General features: G+C 36.8%; 2 protein-coding genes across 2 annotated transcripts; one reads left to right on the forward strand and one right to left on the reverse strand.

Moving 5' to 3' along the window:
• Positions 1–1,337: 1,337 nt before the first annotated feature.
• LOC114717955 (kinesin-like protein KIN-14L) lies at positions 1,338–7,696 on the reverse strand. The gene is made up of 19 exons (XM_028903212.1): positions 7,592–7,696; positions 7,259–7,416; positions 6,924–7,070; positions 6,551–6,806; positions 6,216–6,319; positions 6,025–6,096; positions 5,437–5,532; positions 5,008–5,082; positions 4,681–4,762; positions 4,302–4,397; positions 4,013–4,186; positions 3,814–3,920; positions 3,571–3,726; positions 3,262–3,446; positions 2,895–3,145; positions 2,609–2,772; positions 1,762–2,438; positions 1,503–1,684; positions 1,338–1,415 (listed from the first exon to the last, which is right to left on the reverse strand). The coding sequence occupies exons 1-19, from the start codon at positions 7,656–7,658 to the stop codon at positions 1,339–1,341; spliced, it is 3,126 nt and encodes a 1,041-aa protein (XP_028759045.1). The 5' UTR covers positions 7,659–7,696; the 3' UTR covers position 1,338.
• Positions 7,697–12,414: 4,718 nt separating this feature from the next.
• LOC114717943 (ABC transporter G family member 15) lies at positions 12,415–17,580 on the forward strand. Its single transcript, XM_028903184.1, has 9 exons — positions 12,415–12,598; positions 14,907–14,986; positions 15,120–15,581; positions 15,667–15,789; positions 15,874–15,999; positions 16,172–16,456; positions 16,547–16,819; positions 16,911–17,018; positions 17,111–17,580. The coding sequence occupies exons 1-9, from the start codon at positions 12,415–12,417 to the stop codon at positions 17,438–17,440; spliced, it is 1,971 nt and encodes a 656-aa protein (XP_028759017.1). The 3' UTR covers positions 17,441–17,580.
• The last annotated feature ends 297 nt before the right edge of the window (positions 17,581–17,877 follow it).

Below are 17,877 nucleotides of genomic sequence, written 5' to 3' on the forward strand. Positions count from 1 at the left end.
CAAGACAATTGTAAAAGTATACTTTTTATTAGTAAAACAAACTGAGAGTATATATATTTTGGGAAATGGATCCTCACCCTTGTCCTTCCTCTACCCTCCGTTTGGTTTAACCGTTATTAGATTAAAATTTTAATTTTAATAGTTTAGAATTAATATTTTATAAAAATATTATTATAACTTTTTTATAAAATATTAAATATTTTTTTCATAGGCATTAAATTTTAATTCAATGGTGATAACCGATACAGAGAAAAGCAGGGTGGAGGAGGGGTGGAAGAGGATAGATCCATTCTCAATTTTTCTGGCTATTGTGAAATATGAATCGAAGTAAATATTTAGGAAAAATGACAAAAAAAACCGCCAAAATAAAAACATTACACACACGGGGACCAATTTATAAAAATTATTATCAAAACCCATATTAATATTGTGATGAGTTTTTATTTATAATTGACAGTTTTTTTTAATCATTTTCTCATAAATTTAAGGGGTCTTAAAAAAGAAAGAGAGAGAGAGAGAAGAGGGACATTAATGATAGATATTTTTCAATGGAAGCATTCCTTGTTGCGTGTCAGTTTGGTACGACAAGGAAGCATGTGAACGTTAGGCAGATTCGATGGGGACCACTAACGGCTAAGAAATTCTGAGTTTTGGGCAGATTATGCATGCCTGCATTGCATTTTTACAGCTTCCAAATCTATTCCTGATTCCAGTTGATGGCACACTTAAGTGTACGGTGAACAAATCGTTTTTTCCTATTAAAAATATGATATTTAATTTTAAAAAAATCATCATATAAAGTCACATTCTAATATTGAGATAGCAGTGGGTATTATCGTCAAACATGTAATTAGCATGGTGCAGTAGTGCAACCTCCACTTTTGACTAAAGAAGGCATTGAATTATGTGATTTTTGTTGCTTAATAAAAAGTAGTAACATTAGTATTTAAAAAGAGAATTGCAACAGGCAAAAAAAAAAAAGAATTGATTTTCTTATTTAAGACCTATATGTAATTATCCCTATACAAAGCATTATCAACACAACTGTGGATCAATTAAAAAAACCACTAAAAAAAAGTTGACAATTGTTCTTGTTTGACTGAATAGGCAATTAACAATGCGATTCTGGCTGCTGAGCAAAAGTTGGCAACTTTCAACTTTTTATTGAAACCAGTAATGGGGGGAAAAATCAAAACTTGATTTTGACAAAGGTAGTTTCATAATTACAGGAAGAAGACGTTCCTAACCAAGCTACTTAATTGACAGCAACCGACACAATAGTTAGTTTAGGCGTGCTTAGAGTCAAAGCACTGACCCACAGTTATTCCCTGTTTTTCTCTATAGCCACCGTTTCCCACTCTTGGTGGCTGATCGCATTGTAGGAGGCGTTTTCGTGTTTCTGTGCTCCTTATCGCCTACAGAAATAACAGCACTAACGAGTAAAAATTACGCAGTCAATGAAATACTAATGAAAAAATAATTCTTTCTTGTGTTTTACTTACTGGAGACCACAGACTTCCCTCCAAGAGAAGATCTACGGGAGTTTTCAGTGCCAGGTGCTTGAATCCCCGTTAGAGATTGTCTCCTTTTTGTTCTCGCAACAGAACTTGGTGGTGATTTTGCTTCAATTATGTTAGTATTGCTCTTCATGGGTGACTTCACTTCCACCATATTTTGTTGGCTCCTGCAATTTCACAAGCAAAGCTTCACTAAAAACGACCAAAAGCAGGAGATAAAACTTGCTTGCTTTATTTCACCCACCTCTTATCTGGTCCATTAATGAGTTTTCCTATGGTCCGTAAGGATTTCCTTATTTGGGAACCTTTGCCATTTGTGCTGCTAACCACATTTGGTGTCTGGAAATCCATGGAAACCGCAACATCGCTCCATACAGCTTTATATGTTTCAGTCTTATCAAACCCTTGTGTTTCAGGTGTCTCAGGTAGTTTAAGTGGATGAACTTGAGCTGCACAATCTATTTTGATCACCTTCTTCTGATATTTAATGCTTGTAGGACTTCGAGGAGCTTTAGTGTGCAACTCTAACTTGGAACTGCTACTACTGAAATGCCCGACTAGTTTTGGCGCTGGATCAGCATCTCGCAGAGAACGGTTTTTCTGTTGAGATACTGAATCCAACTGTAAAGATTGGTCTACGTCAGTAACATCTTTTGGCTGTACAGTGCCCTTCTTGATTATGCTTTTTGAACCTTCCAAGCTCAATCTTCTTGAACGAGGCATAAAAGAAGGTGATTTCATTCCACTTTTATCGTCAGGCTTCATAGAAGTGTTGTCATTCCTTGTGGCGCTACAGTTCTCAATGCTAAGTCTTCTAAGGCGCAATGGAGTTTTCTCAGATGGAGTCCTTGGTTCTTTAGTCCTACTTAACTGTACTCTCTGTGCTTCCTTGTTCGACAATGCCATCTTAAGGTTCTCAACCTAACAAATCATGGAAAATGAAGCAGAGGCAACCAGCTTAGTATAACTACCTATGATACCAAGGAGTCAACTTAGTAAGCCTTGAATTTAAATCATAATTTTCCAACTCTCTCTCTCTCTCCCTCTCTCTCTCTCTCTATCTGTGATAGCATTATATCCAGCTCTCTTACCTGTTCCTTAAGTTGCATAACCTCCCTACTTTCTCTATTCGATCGAGCTGCTCCAAGTTCCACAGTGGAAACTCGCTGAGCAAACTTTAGAGTGCTGATTGTTTCGCCAAAGGACTCTTCTTCAGGACTCACATGAGCAAACATCAATGTTTTGGCTTGCCCACCTGATGCGAAAATTACCAAGAGAAAACTCTGTGAACAAAGGGCTATATATATAATTTAGGGGGAAATGGTTCAATGTTTAATTTGTCATAACAAGGGAAAGCGTCAGAGTGTGAATTACAACCTAAGGAATCCTGCAACAGAAGGGTGAGTTTACTATTCCGGTAAGGGATGTGAGAGTTTCTTTGAGCCAGGGCTGTGATCACATCCCCCAAACAGGAAAGAGACTTGTTGATGAATTGTGCTTCTTTTAGTCTTTCCCCTGTAACTTCAGACTTCTCCACTCGCTCACTTCCAGCAAGGTCTATCAAATGCAAGCAACCACGAATGGAGCTCCCAGAGATATCTTTGCCATGAACATGCACGGTGAGAACACTGAGATCCATGCGGAACAGACTCATCACTATCTCAACTAAACTGTTTTACATTTTAATGTAGCAAGCATAGATTAAATCTAGAACTAATAGCTCCGGTTGGTACTAGAATCTGACCTGTGGGAACGACTACTCCGGTTGTTGATGGAAGTGGAACTAACAGCTCGGTTAACCTCACCAAGTTTCATGAGGCTCAATACATCATGTGTAGATTTTACAGAACGCAATGTAGCATCCGGAAGGTTCAAGCCATTGTCATTACAACTTCGTATCTCTAATTTGTGGTACGTTAAAGAAACGAACTATTTGCAAATAATATTGTAAAATCAGCAGGGAGAGAAGCTTTGAACATTATTATCAACATGTTTCTGGCGCACAATATAAACCAGTAAGAAAAGGATATTTGTTGTCTGTCTTTTCCTCTGCAAGCAAGTCTCTTACTTGCTCATTGTAAATCTCAACCATTTGAACGTAAATGTCGTAAGTTATAATGTCCTTTCGCTGGTTAGACATCTGGAAAAGATCATTTAATGCAAGATAATTAATCCCCATATCTTTAGAAGATCCACCTGATGGCCCACTCTGTCACCAACCAAAAAAAAAGAACCCAGGTTAATGTCGGTAACCACTAATAGTGAAGCGGATATAGATCATGTCAAAGTGGCTTACCATGGTATATGTCTTCCCAGATCCAGTTTGTCCATAAGCAAATATGCAAACGTTATATCCATCTATCACAGATCTAATTAGTGGTCGAGTGTCCGTGTATATTTCACCTGAGCATGGTAAATAGTAAATTTCCATATAGAGAAGAACATAAAGAAAAGAATCTGCAAAACTGGTTTGTAAAAGATCGTTGTGGAGCTACCTTGGCCAGCCGATGGTCCAAAAACCCGATTAAACTGAAAAACTTTCCTTCCATCTTTTTGTGTTTTTGATGGATCTAATAGGACTAGAGAACCATCCTTTCCAATGAACTCTATAACATTCTTGGACTCAGCACAGGAGGATGGCCTAATTCTGCAGTAAACTCGAATATTACCTGAACATGATTGAATTTGAAAAGGGTAGACAAAGTTAGTTTAACGAAACTTCCCTCCCCCGGGGGGGGGGGGGCAACAAGAAGAAGAAGAAGCGTAAGGTAAAAGAAAATCAACCTTTCAGATCTTGGACCATATTATATAACTTGCTGTTCTCCTTCACCACCTTGTAATATCCACATGCAGCAGTGGACATTTCCAGTACCTGGCAGCCTAAACTCATGTCGCAATCAGGAATAGATGATTAAGAGCAATATCAACATGTAACGAAGTTAACACGCCAGGAAAAAAAAGATGACGGTATTTAAAACATCAACACAATTCTTAAACATCATAACCATCCACATTCCAACCTTTTTGGGTATTAGGATATGTGGTCATGGATAGAAACAATACGACCAGATAAAGATTATGTATAAGAAAATAAGCTGCTTCTTATTATGTTACAGTTGGCGTAACAAATTAAAAACTTGCAAAATACAGCGGCTACACATACCTAGGTAATTCAGATCTCTTTGAAACTGGGACTTCATCTCTTCAAACTCATTCTTAGTTTTCGACAGCAGAGCTTTGAGATCCTGAAAGACGCATCATTATACCAGCATTATTATGGGAGCTCATGTTACATACAAATGACCACGTAAACGATGAAATATACATTCATTTTTATGACCTCCACGATAAACAGTACCCGCTAATGCTTTCAGTTTCCAGTAAGAAGGGTGACAAAAGCAACGTTTTTCATTTAAACAATGTTCTAACTGCTTCTTCTTCTCCTTTGTAACCAATTCTAATTCAATAAACAAGCTACATGGAAACATACCACAAGTTCTTTTTCCTGCTGGTCAAAGAGATGCTTCTGGCTGCAAGTGCACTTAGTAGTGCAGCCTCTGCAACACTATACAAGGCAAACACCGGTCATATCAACATCTGTCCATCTACTAAATAAAGCATGCAAAGCTCGTTAATTTTTTTATTTTTTATTTTTTGACCTGGCAAAGCTCGTTAATTTAGAAAACCGGAAAAACACGGTTTGCTGCCAAGCATGACGTCGCTACGCTCATCTGTAGCTATAAAAACACACTGAATATACTACCTTTGAACATCGTCTGTCACCTTGACACTTAATGACAAGATGCACGTTACAATTACAAGTACGGAAGAAATATTATTGAGCGGCTGTTTCATGCATAAATTTTAATAGACAATTAACAGAGTAGGAAGTATTAAAAAAAAAAAAAACAGAAGGTACCTTAAAATTTTGAGGTGTAGATTCATCTGACACTGTGGATGTTGAATTACTTAAAGTGCTCCTTTCTTTTGTAAAACCCTTCAGCAGCAATGCTAACTGTTTCCGGTCAAAATGAGTTTTTTGTTAAGTATTAACCAACTTTTTTGGAACAGAAGGTTTGGCATTGAAAATATATGGCCAAATCATCGAGGCAGGCCAAAAAAACTGCAGCATACGAGTAACTACCAAAATTAAATTTTTGGAGGTCAAAGTTAGCTTTATAGGAGACCAGGACGTTAGGTTAGATGGAATGATCACAATATCTGTGTGACAGCTACAGGTGAGGAATTTTCCGAGGCTAGGTCTTAATGGGCTTAAGGACAGCAAGGCACACTTCAACAGCCATTATTTCAACCATTTAAGATATTCTTCGGTTTTCGGTAAAAATAAAAATGACGGATGGTTGTTTTTAACTATCTCATTACTTCGGAAAGAAAATAACGATTAATGATGGCATATATGTATTTCTTCAACAAATAAGAATTAACAATATGACTTTTGGCATACAGACAAATCATACATAATGATCATGGATAACATCACACTCACCTCGGGGAACTTGGCTTGGAGCTGATCCCCAACACAAGTTGACATGATCCCACTAAATAGCTTAATTGGATCCTGTAGCATCAAAAGGAGAAAGATAAAAGGCTCAAGAGTTTTATCAACCAATGTATTTCAATGTGTTAATTTAATAATTTGCGGTAAGATGTTTACATGATTACATTTCATTATAATACCTGTTGGGCATTACGAATAGAAGCAACAAGGTTGCCGTCAATATTTTCCTTGGCGTCAACCATACAGTCAACCAATAGCTTAACAATTGATTCCACAATTTTGCCTGTATTCAATAGAAGTATAGGGGGAAAAAAATAAATTATTGCCAACTGAAAGTGAGAACTGAGAAGAAGAAACAGTTCATCAGGGTCTGAATTCAGCAGGCTTCTAAAATTTGACAGATCAGATGCAACTTTCTTTTATGAGCTATTTGTACATATTCCTCAGCATAATTGAAAATTGCAGCTTTAGTAAATACCAAACCCCATGAAAAGGCAACAGAGAGTGGCTGAACCTTCTGGTTTCTGAAAATCACCCTCGAGAGAATGCTCTTTATCTGACGTGGCTGACAAATCCAGGCGCCTACAGGCATCCGAAGAGATTGCAGCTGAGGGTCTTGGATACATTCTACTGGCAGAGTGCATTAAAAAAGGAGATCTTAAGTGCCTGTTACTTCCATTCTCAGTATTTGTCCCCTTCCACTCTTGATGCGATTTAAGCGCTAAAACGCAATCGACAACCTTAGATACTGATCCCACGTCTACAGCATCCTGTATAATAAATAGTCAACCACAATTCATACTCGTCTCTCCATAAACACAAGCTTAAAAGCAACTTTTCACTTGCCAATTCATTCACATGATATGGTTACTAATTCACAAGATTACCCGTTCAAGATCAGAAGCCTCAAAGGGTGGAAGCTTTAATTCTTCTGCTGCAACCAGAAAATTTCTTACATTTTCGAAGTACTGGTAGGCAGGCAAAGGCTGGAAATCCCTAGCAACCGATTGCAAGGGCATTTGACAATCCACAACCTTAAAGCCACAGGGGAAAATTGTGTGAGCAAAATAGAGAGAAAGAAAAAATAATGCAAGACTGAAATTTACGACCTCCTATTATGAAAAGCTCCTGTTTGATTATACGTAATTGTTTGAACTATAGCGGGTGATATATTAGATTAGCGAGAAGAAATAATGAACGCGATAGTGGAACATAGTGACACCTTGGGGACGGCTCCTGCATGAATCTTGTTGATTGCGTTGCAGAGAACGAGACCATTTCTTAAGCAAGAAATGAATTCTCTCTCCGACGGCTGATTGGATATGCCGAGCGGGCCCACTTCCCTTTCAAGCCACTCTGCGGCTTCATAACGTCTCCAAGCTGCAGAAGTTGTTTTGACAATCAGTAGATATGGATTGAGACGGAAATGCAGAGGGAAAAGATGAAAGAAAAATATAGATGTTCTTGGAACATAACAAACAAACAAAAAAGAGTTTTTTTTTTATGCGAACCGGCCCTTGATTATAATGAACAGTGGGCAAAAAAATAAACTGACCCGCTTCTTCAGCTTTTCGTGACGCCACATTCAAATCGTGAAAGCCAGTTCTTGAGCAATCCTCCATGAAAAATCCCAAATTTTCTGGATTCCTACAGAGCTTTGAATGAATAATCAAAATCCAGAAATTGCCAAAAACCCAAGACAGCAACTTTCTTTCTTTCTTTCTTTTTTTTAAAAAAAAGATGAGTTGGAGAGAAAGAGGAGATAGGCAGAGAGATGAATACAGGTTCTATTAAGTGGGTGCTTTTGCCCAGGACCTGAACCCAGAAAACAGAGTGAATGTGGCTTTCTGGAATGAGACAGTGAAGGAGAGTGATGAACAGCAAGTGTGAAAGATTTGGTGGGGCAACCGCCCGGAGGAATGCGAAGTTTGGGTTAAGTTTGGATCAGAACCTGAGGTGCGGAATTTGTACCGTTACCTATGATTTTGAATTCAAATTGGTAGGCCACGTTGTGGGACCCGGGTGGGGAATGCGAAGGAGGATAATCTCCGTCCGTCGTTCTCATGATCACGGAACTAATGAAGCGGCGCGGATTGATCATTGATGTGAGGGCGCAGCACGCAAAATCAGGTCCCTCTTTGGGTAATGGAAGTTCAGGTGTTCCCCGAGTACGCTTGCCATGCCCAGTGCGGCAATAAAATCTCTCGCTTTTATCATCGTTATTATCAGGCAATGTGGGAGTTTATTAGGAGTAATCACTTTTTTTTGCCAACAATTAGGAGCAATCGCTACAGTTGCTTAAAAGGTTATTTATTTTTTTCGTATCTGCTTTTTTAAATTTAAATTTTTTAAAAAAAATTCTCTCCATTCTTTTTTTTATATATATATAGCGTAGAGTATATTCTCAAATTATTTTGAATTTAAGATTAATTTTTGCCAAGTCAGGAATATTAAAATTAAAATCAAATCTCTTTCATTCCTATTCACATAAGTAATGATACTTGTTTGGATTAACATTCCTAAAGCTTGCCTTTGTATGAAACATCATTTTTAAAAACTGACAATTACTTAGATGATATAATTAAAAATAAAGTCTAAACATAAAATATCAAAAATAATATGAATCTTATAAGAATACACATAACTTTGAGAAAAATATAAAGAGTTATCGTCCTATTGAAAAAAACGTTGTAAATAAAAAAAAACACTTAATTAGATATATTTCATGAATAAAAATATATGTAAAAATAAAATTTAAAATAGCATAAAACATTTAAAAATTAATTTCATTGAAGAAAAGTTCCTTAGAAGAAAAGGTCACTTTTTGAAATTCTAAAATAGAGCTTTCAATCTGGCTGTCTTTTTGAAAAAAGAAGGGGGGGAAAAAAACCTCACTTGCCCTCAACGCACATAGAGGGATATAGATTACAGCGGTGGTGCATCGTATCTAGCATCTCAATGAAATCCAATTAGGCGGAGAAGAAAGGAAGATCGAGAAGATTTAAGTAACAGGAAAGTTACAAAGCACCTTTAATTTTTTTCTGGTAGAAAAGAAAGTCCTTTCTGCTAGTTCAAAAGGCTGTATTGTTAAACTTCCATAAAATTACTAAAATCGCTTTTGAGGGAGAACATACGTACAGGCAGGTCGAGACATGTTCAAATTGACCTTCAAATTATAGTTTGTGTGGATTTTCTCCAGGATCAGATCTCCAGGACTATGATTTCTCCCAATACTAGGTTTAGGGCTAAAATAAGGCCGGGAATGTATTTTTGGCCCAAAAAAAGCCCGCTTTATGTCGAAGACTCCAAGTAATGGCCTTGGGCTTGACCATTAGCCTTTTTTCAAAAAAGACAAAAGGCCTCTTGCTTGGACTAGTTCATCAGTTTAGTAGGCCATATTCAATTTAACCCGACCTCAGCTTACTACTAAACTAAACCAAACCACAAATTGTTAAACCCAACACAACCAAAAACCATACTAGACTTCTGGTTAACTTTTGATTTGGTCTTGTTTATCTACTGTACAACTCTATAGATGAATGGTCATATAGATCACATCTCAAATTTATACTACATCGGTCCTTAATATAAAAATTAACTGACTAATTTGAGTAGGTCAATAATATTTGTTAAATTAGTTATTTGTAATAAATAGGTGTTGTTTTTCTTAAAATATTTTTGTTAATTATGTGTAGTAGTTAGAACAATCATTTGATGAATTTTTAACATGTGCAACTAGTACAGGGACTATTTTGAAAAAAAATAAATAAATATGAGAGATAAGGTAAATTAAAATTTTATATTTAGGCTCAAATTAAAAATTAAAATAACTTTTATATTTGGGACCGAAGGTAGTATACTTTTGTTTTTCAAGTTGTCTGAAACCATAAATATCAATTGCCTCCATGCACTTCTTTTTTTAAACGTGACGAGCCATCGAAGTTTAATTGGAGAATTTTTTTTTAATATGCGCAGTGCTTGCGTCAATTGAAAGTGTGTTGAAATCCAGAATCGGGCGAATAAACCATGAGCTCACTGCAATTATTTAGAATTAAAGATCAATTAAAAAAAGGACATTTACTTCTTAGCTGGGGATGAGAAGAACAATAAGGAAGGAGAACATGAAGAAGTGGGTGGGGAGGTGTTAGTTAAGGTAGTAATTAATAAGTGATGGGAACGAGTGAGAAGGCGCGGCGGCCATGGCGGCGGAGACACCTCGCCTGACATGAGCTTCCGTCCCTCCCTGTTTTGATTCTCATGGGAAGGGCTGCGTGCGGCCATTGGATGGGGCAATGGGCAAGGATACCTCTATTTCTCTTCCTCTTTATTTTTATTCACTTCTCATTTCAATCATAAAATTAAAATTTTAATGTTTCAGATTTTATATGCATAAAATTATGAATAAAATATTAAATTTTCAATAAATAAATAAATAAAACAAAATGACGCTTTTAAATTTTAGTCAGGACAATTCAAAAGATTTTATAAAATTATTTTCTAAAACATAAATTCTGAATTACTCTTCTGATCCTTAATATAAGACTCAATTCTTGAGTCAGTTTTGGTCCTAAATATAAGACCCATTTATCATATTTATTAATTTTCTCTAAATTACTCTTATGAATACTCCTTCAACCATAATCAAGTGGAAGAAGGAGATAGGGTATTAAAAAATATGACTATGGTGTTTTAGGAAAAATGTGTCACTTTTTTATAATTAACTAATTTACCTAAATTTCAAACTTAATTGTTAAAATAAAAGGTGAATAAAAATAGAGAGAAAGAGAAGTGGAGAGACTCTTTATCCACCATTAAATTTGCCCCCTCCTAATTCCATAAACTAGGACACTAATTTAAATCCTCTAGGACACTAATTTAAATCCAAATGTTATTTTCATTTTCGTAAATAAAGATATTGATTTTGATTACTCCCTCCTATACAATGGCCTCTAGAAACACAACTTAATTCAAAATATAAGTTACTAGTAACCGATAATTACTTATCAATTTTATCCTTATAATTAAAGCTTAAATGAAACTCATTATACCCCTCACAACTGGATACAGTTGAAAAAAGTTCTCAATTTAAAACGTATTTAGTAAATTAACTATTGTTTTTGGTATGAATTAATTAGTTAAAATGATTATATTCTGAAACGGTATATTATTCTCATCCACTTGTCACAGCGGTCCTAAATAGCACGTAGTATTTGAAGTACTCCATATTAAGAAGATTTTTTTTCCCCTCTACTAGCTTTAAGGTTGTATCCAAAAAAAAAAACTTTAAGGAAAAGGGTTTCACAAGTCATAACGTAAGATGTAATAGGCAGTAGCAGGGAACAGGTTGTATGCTGATAAAATTTCTCTTGATCCAACTCCTAAGTAACTTTCCAGTTGTTTATTATTTTCAAAGAAAGAGGCGTTCAGTTTGATCATCCCATCTATTGTCCGCGAGAGAGCCTTGGGGGAATCAAAAATCGGATTGAATATAGTGTATTTACACCAGTTCTAAAACGTATCTAACTTTTAATTTCTAATTTATGTTTGGCTAGCAGTTTGTGTCCAGAAGAATTATAATTTTTTAATTCTTAACATAAAACACATTTAACTAATTTAATTAAATTAAGAAAATAAAATAATATAATTAAAGATAATAAAACTATTGGGGCGGGAGTGAAATCGTTAGGGGGGCTGCTGGTGAGGTGAGTGAGAGCGAAATCCTTATTTGTGGGGGGAGGGAACAAAAAGAAAATTACGGCTCACCGCCAAATGTGAGCGGCGCCGTTATTTGGGGGTTAGGTATTGCCAATAAAGGCGCTTTATTACCAAACAGGAGAGGCCAAGATCTGTGAAGCAAGGTTTTTCCCCCTGGCAACTCAAACACGTTATATTTTCTATAAAAATCTTGAACTCGCGACGTTGAAAAGATTTTTAGAGAAATGTTTGATGTCATCTAGATTATACGAACCCGATTATGGTAAAAAAAAAGGTTGGGATATAAAAACGTGGATAAGATTTCTTCTGTCTACAGGAAATGTAAGGTAATCTCGCATGATTAGTTTTTATTTCTCTAAAACAGTGTTTGGTTTTTCAAAAAAATACTTTTAAAAAATATTTTTATATAAGTCGAGTCAAAACTCTTTTATATATTTATTTTGTATATTTTAAAATTATTTTTAAAATCGTGATTTGGTTTCCATCCATATATTTTATGAATAAAAATTAAAAAAAACAATGAGGAAATATATTAAATAAAAGAGAGGAGTGGGGGTAGAATGGGCAGATGGCTACACATGCATGCATGTATAAATGAGAGAGCCTGGCATACAATAAAGAGGGTGTCAGTGGCAGTGGCAGAAAAGGGCGAGAATAAGGAGGATGGAGGAGGAAACGATTAGAAGGGCGGGGGGAGGAGTGGTCTGGGAAGAGTTGACGGCGGAGGCGGAGCAGACCAAGAAGAAGCTGCTGAATAAGGCCACTGGTTATGCACTGCCAGGAAGGCTCATGGCCCTCATGGGTCCCTCCGGCTCCGGCAAAACCACCCTCCTCCGCTCCCTCTCAGGTATCGCTCTCTCCTTTTCATCTCTAGCTTTACACACATATTCTCCTGCATCCTCGTATACAAGCCTCGTTTCTACTGTGCATTTCTGTTATACTCAGTTTCCATCCTTCGCGCACACAGCTTACAGGATGAAAACACAGCACTCTCTTTTCTTTTTTCTTCGGAAAGAGAGCTTTTGTAGCATATGTTGTGAGTGACTTAAGTTTAACTTCCACCAGTAGCAAGTTTATAACAAAGGGCTCAACATCCAAGTCTTGCATATAGAATACACATATACGTATATATAAACCAAACACTCATCGAAAACATAATTAATTTCATGTGGATATATTAGTGTTTTTGTTTGTGTGCGTAAATATATGTGTTACTCATAATTTAATTATTTTCTTAAGATATACTACTTTTTAGGATTTTAATAAAATCAAAGATAATATATTCAATCTGCTTTCTGTTTTGAGCATGGTTTACATTACCGATGTTAGCGGACAAGACACGACAGTGACATATGAAATAAATTATTTAAAACGATAGGGGTTTTGTTTTGCCAACATTTGTTAAAATTTATAAAGCTTATAATATCCTAAATTATTTAATACTACCTCCAGTTCTAAATATAAGAGCCAATTGACTAATCTGAATAGATTAAAAAAACTAGTTAAGTTAGTTATTTGTAATAAATATGTATTGTTTTTTTTAAAGAGTTAAGGTGCACCCAGCACCCCTAAGTATTTTGTCAGGTGCACCCAGTGACCTAAAGTAATTTATGGTGCAATTTTGCCCTCAAAGTAATTTAAATGGTGCATCGGTATCCCATGCTAACAGATCTGTTAGTTTGACCGTTAAATTGATGAGTCAGCACAAGTTTGACCAGAAAATCTGACGTGGCATGTTTAATAAGCAGGTGATGTGGAAATTTTTTCGGGGTTAAGGTGCATCCAGCACCCCCGAGTATTTTTTCAGGTGCACCCAGTGGCCTAAAGTAATTTATGGTGCAATTTTGCCCTCAAAATAATTAATTCCATTGTTTTGTCTGAATATTACTCCTCTGGTCTTATTTATAAGGCACTTCCAGCATGTTTCACATAGACCAAAGAAAACCCTAAATTTCATTAACTCTCATTTAAATTTTAATAACTTTCCAACTTTATCCCTATTTAATATACATTATACCTCCTATAAACAAAGTTAATACAATAATAAATGAGGGGTAAATTTGTACATCCATACAAAAAATTTCTCTCAGTGCCTTATAAATAGGACCAAAAAATATCTTTTCTCTCTACCCTATAAATAAGACTAGAGGAGTATCTCTGAAAAAATTTCTTACTCTGAAAAAAATTCCAAGAGCCAAAGAGAGCATTTACTGAACAGAAAAAACAAAGCAGTGGCAGACGAAAAAAATTCCACATCACCTGCTTATTAGACATGCTGGGTCAGATTATTTTGGTCAAACTTGTGCTGACTCATCAATTTCATAGTCAAAGTAAGAGATCTATTAGCATAGGATACCGATGCATCATTTTAATTACTTTGAGGGCAAAATTGCACCATAAATTACTTTAGGTCACTGGGTGCACCTGGAAAAATACTTGGGGGTGATGGATGCACCTTAACTCCAAAAAAATTTCACATCACCTGCTTATTAGACATGCCACGTCAGATTTTCTGGTCAAACTTGTGCTGACTCATCAATTTAACGGTCAAACTAACAGATCTGTTAGCATGGGATATCGGTGCACCATTTTAATTACTTTGAGGGTAAAATTGCACCATAAATTACTTTAGGTCATTGGGTGCACCTAACAAAATACTTGGGGGTGCTGGGTGCACTTTAACCCTTTTTTAAAATATCTTTACTTTCAAATGTATTGGTCAGAATTATCATTATAAAAAAAATTATCTTAAAAAAACATACAAATATAAAAAAATAAAATAGATTGAAATTTTATATTTAAAATTAAAATAAAAATTAAATAAAGTTTTATATTAAAAATTCAAGACAATAATATATTTTAACCACGCAACAAGCTCTAACACGACAAGTTTCGAGGCCCAAGGCATGAAGCCGCAGTCCACCCCCCCCCGGGCAATAGTGTGCGGGCGCTGCGCCATCCAGACACCCGAAGGATGCTTTGGCCGGCCAAAAAAAAAAAAAAAGACCCGAAGGATGCTGTTGCAGGGTCCCGGGGTGGCGCCAACCCAACCGCGTTTTGGAGCCGCATCGCTCCGAATAGTTCAACATCGTCATTCTGTAATTCGTTGTTTCTATTTTTTTTTAATAAAAAAAAAAGTTCCACGTTTTGTACAGGAAGGCTGGCTGGGAACGTTGTAGTGACCGGCAACGTTCTAATCGGCGGGAAGAAGAAATGCTTCAAATGCAGAGAAGTGGTAAGATAACCCGTCTGCTGCTAAACCCTCTTTCTCACCCCATTCACTGCTATTTACGGCATTGTTAAAGGTCGATCCTCCCTGCAAATTGGGATTGTTTTGATAGTTTCTTTTTGTTTTCAATATTATACAGTCTTATGTGGATACAGAAGAACTGTTCTTGGGGACTTTGACGGTGAGAGAAACCTTAGCATACTCTGCAAATCTGAGGCTTCCTTCGAGAATGACACGAGAGGAGATAAGCAAGGTGGTGGAAGAAACCATAATCCAACTGGGTCTAGAAGAATGTGCAGACAGTAAGCTTGGGAACTGGCATTTACGTGGTATCAGCAGTGGCGAAAAGAAGAGACTCAGCATTGGCCTTGAGATTTTGACACAACCCCACGTCTTGCTTCTGGATGAACCCACAAGTGGGCTTGACAGTGCCTCTGCTTTCTACGTGATTCAAACCCTGTGCAGTATAGCTAATGATGGAAAGGTAGTTGTCTGTTCCATTCATCAGCTGAGCAGTGAACTCTTTAACCTTTTTGACGATCTTCTCTTGCTATCGAGCGGAGAAACTGTTTATTTTGGGGAAGCAAAGATGGCTTTGAAGGTAAGCAATTTGGGAAAACCAAATGTTTCAACGATTTTTTTTTTTTGGGGGGAAATTCAGAGTTCTAACTGTGTCCTGGGAACAGTTCTTCACTGATGCAGGGTTCCCCTGTCCAGTTAGAAGGAATCCTTCAGATCATTTCCTTCTCTGTGTTAATTTGGACTTTGACGCCATTGATGCAGTTACGATGAGTTCTGAAGCAAGTATTGTTAGTCAAAGCTTGTTGTTTGCATCTTTGTTGAAAAAAAAAAATCTTGCTTCTGATTCTGAATGTGAATTTCATGGTTGACAGCCTACGTCATCAAATCCTGCAACAGGCAAGAAAACAGAAGAGATTAGGGCGACACTCATCGAGAGTTACAAAAATTCAGAGCAGATGATCAACGCAAGAAGGAGAATTCAATGTTTGAAATCCAGTGTATGAATTACTCAACATTGTCTATCATGTAGTTTACCTTCATACTGCTTCGTGCACAGTAACTATGAGAATGCACTCTAGTTGCCTTTTCTTTTGTTTTTTTTGTTTTGTTTTTTGTTTTTGGTTGGTCATTTTGATGCTCCTGATTGATTAAGAGGTGTTAAAATTGCAGGGAGACCAAGTAATCGAGTCCAATGTCAGTGGCAGTATCAGCTGTTGGAAGCAGCTCTACACATTGACCCATCGATCATTCTTAAATATGTCAAGGGACGTAGGCTACTATTGGCTGAGGATCTTTTTCTATTCACTGGCAGCCACTGGTATTGGTCTCTTCTTTTTTCATCTTGGTACTGACAAGGACTCAATCTTGGCCAGAGGAAAGTGTGTATCATTCATTTATGGGTTCATAATTTGTCTGTCATTTGGAGGATTGCCACTTTTCATTGAAGAATTGAAGGTATAAAGAACTGAAATCTCTTTTTCTGCGGAAGCTACTGAATCTCTTGTTACACCCTACTAATGCATTTCTAACCCCAACCGAAATCAGGTGTTCTACGGTGAGAGGTCCAAAGGGCATTACGGAGAAGCTGTGTTTGTACTATCAAACATCCTATCGTCTTTCCCTTTCCTACTTGTAACATCGGTCTTCTTTGTCACAATCACATACTCCATGGTGAAACTTCATCTGGATTTAGCTCAATGTGTTTTCTTTTTCCTCAACTTATTTGTGTGCCTATCTGTCATTGAGTGCTGCCTCATGGTAGTAGCCTCACTGGTGCCTAATGTCCTGATGGGCATAGGAGCAGCAACTGGAGTGATTGTAAGCAAACATAACTCAATGTCTCTATCACCAAAACAAATTTTCTTTTCCGGAAACTGACGAACAGTTTAACTGATGGCGGTGACTGCAGCTTTTCATGATTATGTGTTCTCCAATGTTCAGACCGCTACCTGACCTTCCTAAGTTCTTTTGGCGCTACCCCATGTCCTACTTGAGCTTTGCTACTTGGGCAGTGCAGGTACAAAATTCAGTGTTGGAAATATGTTACGAGATCCATCATTTTTTTCGAAGTATATTGATGAACTGAAATCATATTGTTATGATCTGCAGGGGCAACTCAAGAATGACATGCTGGGGCTTGAATTTGATCCTCTGATTCCTGGTAACCCCAAGGTTAAGGGAGAACAAGTTCTGAAAGTGATATTTGGGGTTTCATTAAATCATGGCAAGTGGTGGGACATAATAGCATTAGTTACCCTCTTAGTAGCTCACCGATTTATCCTTTTCTTGGTACTTCGATATAACAAGAGACGGATATCACCCTTGCGGTGGTTTTATGCCAAGGCAAGTCCACACTATGGTGAAAGATTTTCATTGAGCAACAAGCAACTTCGTGTCGCTTTCAAGAAACAGCAAGCTGTTCCATTACCTGCTGAATAGGGTATTATATGTCTTCAAGATATGCAATATAACTATATTATCATTATGGCCGATTTCTTCCTTTACCCCAATACAGGGAAAAGGACATAGTAAAATATTTGAATATATGCCCATATTTTGGATTGTTTCGTTGTGTTATCTATATCATTTATGTGGTCCTTGGGTATGCATTTAAGTCTGCAATAACTATGAGTCAGGTATAGTGTACGATATCCAACTACCCCGCCGTTTGGGGTTATATTTTGTTGGAAAAGGGAGCCCAGAAATGGAATAATCAGACTTGGAAACTGGGGGTCGGTGCCCATATGCTTATTTGATTAAATCCAAGTGTGTTCTGAGAGAATTGGTTGATTCAAACATGTCCTCTTATGTCCGTAGATAGCCAGGAATGTTAGATGCCAGAACAAAAACACAGATTTAAAACATATCTGAATTTA

Source organism: Neltuma alba, unplaced genomic scaffold (assembly GCF_004799145.2).
Source record: "Neltuma alba isolate B1F8T4 unplaced genomic scaffold, ASM479914v2 tig00002157_pilon, whole genome shotgun sequence".
Taxonomy (NCBI): Eukaryota; Viridiplantae; Streptophyta; class Magnoliopsida; order Fabales; family Fabaceae; genus Neltuma; species Neltuma alba.